The 6,104-nt window shown below is 34.7% G+C and overlaps 1 protein-coding gene across 2 annotated transcripts; it reads left to right on the top strand.

The window, feature by feature from the left end:
* The first annotated feature begins 390 nt into the window (after positions 1–390).
* Positions 391–4,613, top strand: LOC114415896 (receptor-like protein 54). Of its 2 annotated transcripts, XM_028380763.1 has the most exons (2): positions 391–3,740; positions 4,217–4,613. In XM_028380763.1, exons 1-2 carry the CDS (start codon positions 445–447, stop codon positions 4,224–4,226), a joined length of 3,306 nt encoding a protein of 1,101 aa, XP_028236564.1. In that variant the 5' UTR covers positions 391–444; the 3' UTR covers positions 4,227–4,613. The 2 variants fall into 2 exon arrangements, with proteins under 2 accessions (XP_028236564.1, XP_028236571.1); XM_028380770.1 differs by having other exon boundaries at positions 391–4,613.
* The last annotated feature ends 1,491 nt before the right edge of the window (positions 4,614–6,104 follow it).

Raw genomic sequence — 6,104 nt, 5'->3', positions numbered from 1 at the left:
TTAAAAAATAATTTGTAATAAATTTGTATATTTTTTTAAGAAAAATTATCATAAGTATAGAATTTTATAAATTAATTTAAACTTTTATTAGATATTTTTGAAGAAATAATCTTAATAATTAGATATTTTGAAAGAAAAGAAAATACATTTTAAAGCGCTCATGTATTTAAGCAGTGAGACAAAATTTTAAATGAATTTTTAACAGTAACTAATTATATATATATATATATGACCTTAAATAATTGGTATATCTAAAGATCATAAGTTAGTAGCGGTCCTTGAGGTTCCGAAGAGACTTGATTGCGTGTTAGACACGGGAGAGTGATAGATCAATTGTACATTTTTGTAGTCTATAAAAGGAGAAATAAATGTTTCAAATGGCAAAACATCTCCTTACTATCCTTCTAAGTTCTAACTGTTAGACCATTATTTTCAAAATTCACTATGAGAGCACACAAACTCTTGTTGTTTTTTATACAATTCTGCTTAATAAACTATAGTGCCAACATCTTTCCAGCAAATGGTTATTTTCTTGGCCATCAGTGTTCCATTGTCCTCCATTTGAAAAATAACCTAATATTCAACTCTACAAAATCCAAAAAGCTTACCCTTTGGAACCAAACTGAAGATTGTTGCCAATGGCATGGGGTGACATGCAACGAGGGGCGTGTTATAGCCCTTGATCTCAGTGAGGAGTCTATCTCGGGAGGACTCGTTAATTCAAGCTCTCTTTTCAGCCTTCAATATCTACAGAGCTTGAATTTGGCTTTCAATAACTTAAGTTCGGTGATTCCTTCGGAGTTGTACAAGCTGAATAATTTACGTTATTTGAACTTGTCTAATGCTGGATTTGAGGGGCAGATTCCAGATGAGATTTTTCACCTCAGAAGGTTAGTTACTCTTGATTTGTCTTCTTCATTTACCTCACGTGATAGGCTGAAACTTGAGAAGCCAGATATAGCAGTGTTTCAAAACCTTACAGATATCACAGAATTGTATCTAGATGGTGTAGCAATATCTGCCAAAGGACAGGAATGGGGTCATGCTTTATCTTCATCGCAGAAGCTACGTGTTTTGAGCATGTCATCATGCAATCTCTCTGGACCTATTGATTCTTCACTAGCAAAGCTTCTGCCACTCACTGTTCTAAAATTGAGCCACAACAACATGTCAAGCGCAGTGCCAAAATCCTTTGTAAATTTCTCCAATTTAGTCACACTAGAGTTAAGAAGTTGTGGCTTGAATGGTTCTTTTCCAAAAGATATCTTCCAAATATCAACGTTGAAGTTCCTTGACATCTCAGACAACCAAGATCTTGGGGGTTCTTTGCCAAACTTCCCACAACATGGTTCTCTTCATGACCTGAATCTTAGCTATACAAATTTCTCAGGAAAGCTTCCAGGTGCAATTTCCAATTTGAAGCAGTTATCTGCAATTGATCTATCTTACTGCCAATTTAATGGTACACTTCCTAGTTCATTCTCAGAACTCAGCCAACTTGTTTATCTAGACTTGTCTTCCAATAACTTTACAGGTTCGCTTCCTTCTTTTAATTTGTCCAAGAATCTCACATATTTATCCCTTTTTAATAATCATTTAAGTGGGGTGTTGCCATCCAGTCATTTTGAGGGCCTTAAAAAGCTTGTCAGCATTGATTTGGGGTTTAATTTTTTCGGTGGGAGTCTCCCCTCATCTCTACTTAAACTCCCATATTTGCGAGAACTTAAACTTCCTTTTAATCAATTCAATGGTTCCTTGGATGAGTTTGTGATTGCCTCCCCTTTGTTAGAAATGCTTGATTTATGTAACAATAATATTCGAGGGCCTATTCCTATGTCTATTTTTAACCTCAGAACACTTCGTGTCATTCAGCTTAAGTCAAATAAGTTTAATGGCACAATACAATTGGACAAGATTCGCAAGCTGAGTAATTTAATTGAACTAGGCCTCTCACATAACAATTTGTCAGTTGATATAAACTTTAGGGATGATCATGACCTGTCACCCTTTCCTCATATGACGCATATAATGTTGGCTTCCTGTAAGTTGAGACGAATTCCTAGTTTCTTGATAAATCAGTCCATATTAATATATCTTGATCTATCTGACAACGGGATCGAAGGACCAATACCTAACTGGATTTCGCAACTTGGATATCTTGCTCATTTGAATCTTTCCAAAAATTTTCTCACACATTTACAAGAAAGTAATACTCTTGTTCGTTTGACAAACCTTTTACTTGTCGATCTTAGTTCCAACCAACTGCAAGAGTCTTTTCCTTTCATTCCAAGCTTTATAACTCATTTGGACTACTCAAACAATAGATTCAACTCTGTCATTCCAATGGACATCGGAAATCATCTCCCTTTCATGAATTTCTTGTCTCTTTCAAACAATAGTTTTCAGGGACAAATCCCTGAATCATTTTGCAATGCTTCAAGTCTTCTCCTGCTAGATCTTTCCCTTAATAACTTTGTGGGGATGATTCCCATGTGTATTACTAAGTTGAGTAACACTCTAAAGGTGTTGCACTTTGGTGGAAACAAACTCCAAGGTTATATTCCTAATACTCTGCCAACTTCATGCACTCTAAAGTTATTGGATCTAAATGACAATCTCTTGGAGGGTACCATTCCAAAATCTTTAGCCAATTGCCAGAAACTACAAGTCCTAAACCTTCAAAAAAATTTATTGAGTGACAGATTTCCATGTTTCTTAACTAATATTTCCACCTTGAGAATCATGGATTTAAGGTCAAACAAACTTCATGGATCAATCGGATGCCCAAGAAGCAGCGGTGATTGGGAAATGCTTCATGTTGTTGATCTAGCCTCCAATAATTTCAGTGGGGCAATACCAGGAGCACTATTAAACACTTGGAAAGCAATGAAGCCTGAATTTGGTCACTTATTTTTTGATCTCGTTGATTACTATGACCAAAAGAATTTCAAGGATTTATTGACACATACGAACAAAAGTATTGTAGCTATATTAGCTAAACTTGTTACAAACGTACCTCGCTCTATCCTTGACCAGACATCTTCCGATAATTATAATACAGGGGAGCTCTCTCGATATCAGGATTCAATTATTATTACCTACAAAGGTAAACAAATAAAGTTGGTAAGAATTCAAAGGGCCTTCACTTACGTGGATATGTCAAGCAACAATTTTGAGGGTCCAATACCAAATGAGCTAATGCAGTTCAAGGGATTGAATGCTCTTAACTTGTCAAATAATGCCCTCTCAGGTCATGTCCCATCATCTATTGGAAATTTGAAGAATCTTGAGTCTTTAGACTTGTCAAACAATTCTTTCAATGGAGAAATTCCAACAGAGCTCGCAAGTCTATCTTTCCTTGCATATTTGAATCTCTCATATAATCACCTGGTGGGGGAAATTCCAAAGGGTACCCAAGTTCAATCATTTGATGCAGATTCCTTTGAAGGGAATGAAGAGTTATTTGGACCTCCACTGACCCATAATTGCAGCAACGATGAAGTGCCAACACCTGAAACACCTCATTCACACACTGAGAGTTCAATTGATTGGACTTTTTTAAGTGTAGAGTTGGGATGTATTTTTGGCTTTGGAATTTTCATCTTACCTCTTATTTTCTGGAGTAGATGGAGGTTGTGGTATTCCAAACGCGTTGATGAGATGCTTCACAGAATCATCCCCCAGCTTGATTTTGCGTACCAACACCGTGGAGGGAAGCGATACAAAATCCTTGTGTGGAGGTACTGAAATCTAATGTAAAAGTTTTACTGGTTGAGCTTCTGCAATTGGGCAATTACTGTTCATAATATTTTGCTTTTGTATGTTTTAATATTCCTTTGTTTATGAGCAATGTCAAATAAGTACTGTTTCCATTAATCATGTTGAGACCAGCGATAAAGCAAAGTAGTTAGTAATCTCAAGATGTGTTTTAAATGATTGTTTGACAGTTCGGTTAGTTTAAGTTATATTGAGTTGTAAAATGTATAGATATATTTTTTTTTGGCTAACAATATACTAGATGAGTTTGAATTTGGTGTGGAGTTGGATGAGACTTTTGTTCTGTTGGGAGGAATACCTTTCTTGAAATTTAGGAATCTTGTCTATTATGTTTTATCCGTTAAAGTGGAGAAAGATATATGGTCCTGGAAAGAGGATGCTTCTCATGTCTATACTGTTTGTTCAGCTTACAATTTTCTGTTTTCTTCTCTTCTGTTAGGACCAAATAATTTCTTTGGTGTGTTGCTAAACAGCATTTGGAAGTACTCTGTCTTGGAGATTGATGCTAGACAGACAGAAGCCGCTCTACTCAAGAAGGGGCTAAAGTTGAATGGTCTTGGCTTGTTGGGTCCACTTTATAGTTTTGTCGAAGAAGATTATAGTCACTTATTTGTCTCTTGCCTATTTCTCTTACTGTATTTGGTTTGCTATTTTATTGGCGCCCTCTTCTTATGGGGCGTTGTTTATCCAATTTGGCTAGTTATTGGGTACGTAGGAGACAAGTTAAGAATTTTTTTTTTTTTTTTTTTAAATTTGGCATGCAATTGTGTTGTCTATATTGTAAATTTTTTTGTTGTTACGAGTTTTTAATATATCAAAATTTTTGTTTTGATTCATTATTTTAAGTGAAGAGGGTGATATCATTACAATTGATAGTGTTTGAAAGATTAATTTATAAAGTGATACATTATCACTTAATTATTGACAAAGATTCAAAACAAAAAATTTGATATATCGAAGACTCAAAACAACATAAAACTTTATTAGAGACTCGAAATAAAATTCAGTAATTTATCAAGAACCTTAAACATATCTTAAATATAAGGATTTTTTTATTTTTTAATAATAAGAAATTTCAAATTTGTTTTCCCCTTTTGATAGTTAGTGATTAAAAAGACTGTATTATTCCACACCGTGACTCCATAACTTATTTTCTCAATATTAATTTGGTAACAGTTATAAATCACTAATAGTTTTCCCGCCTTGATAGCATTGGTTTGGTTGGCGATTTCATCCGCTAATATTTTGTCCTTCAAAACTGTCTTGAAAGCCTTTCCACTTACGTTGATCAAAAGAAAATTGTCCTTATATTAAATGCAGTGAGGTTTTTTTCCACATTCAGAAAATGAAAATGCCTGTGTTGACTAAGTAATACTTATAGCTTTTCCATTGGTCCCTACTCACCACCCGCTGTCTACTCAATATCAACGGAGACTGTTGCATTTGTTTTAGCATCTTGATATATGTCTTCTTGTATTAGGGAGACTTTTGATGTTCTTTAACTGCGGGATATGCCCCATTTATTATTGTATCATTTTGGGTTTAATGGAAAAAATATCAACGGTCAATTGACATAATAAAATGGGTATTTTAAATGCTCTTAGAAAAGGAATTATTTTCTGTTGTGGAACAACTTCTAAAATGGATTCATAGAAGAGCAAAGTAATATAGAGGATTGAGTGATTTTAGACTGATTTAGAAGGTAAACAATGTGCAGAGCATATTTTCCAGTTTAGAACACTAACCATTGAATTGAACGGATCTCTCCAGAGATTGACAGTAAACAACATACGTTTCTCTCGGTCTTGGACATTACCAGATTCTATAAATAATGCTCTTAAGAAACTTACCCAATGGTTTAATTCCGTCGTGTTTGATGAATATGAGTTACACTCTTGAAGTATTAAATATGAACAACAACAACCTCTCAGGCCATATTGATATTCCTGATGCAGCACCATCTTCGTGTGGTTTGTGGACTTTAAATCTATTAGATGGACCAATTCCAAAGTCTCTTTCCTATTGCTCGAAGTTAGAGGTATTGGACCTTGAATCAAATCAAATTATTGATGGCTTTCCATGCTTTTTGAATGAAATATCCACACTTCGTACCCTGGTTTTGTGGAACAACAAATTTCAAGGCTCACTAAGATGTTCAAAAACCAATAAGACTTGAGAAATGCTTCAAATTGTGGACATCACTTTCAACAATTTTAGCGGCAAACTATCAGTAAAATATTTCACAACCTGGAAAAGATATATAATGCATAATGACCAGGAAATTGAATCAAAAGGGGTTTTTTGCACAAATGGGTAATGTATATTAT

Source organism: Glycine soja, chromosome 1 (genome assembly GCF_004193775.1).
Source record: "Glycine soja cultivar W05 chromosome 1, ASM419377v2, whole genome shotgun sequence".
In the NCBI taxonomy this organism is placed as follows: Eukaryota; Viridiplantae; Streptophyta; class Magnoliopsida; order Fabales; family Fabaceae; genus Glycine; species Glycine soja.
The sequence above is the reverse complement of the archived record's forward strand: the minus strand, read 5'-3'. Positions and strand labels throughout refer to the sequence as shown.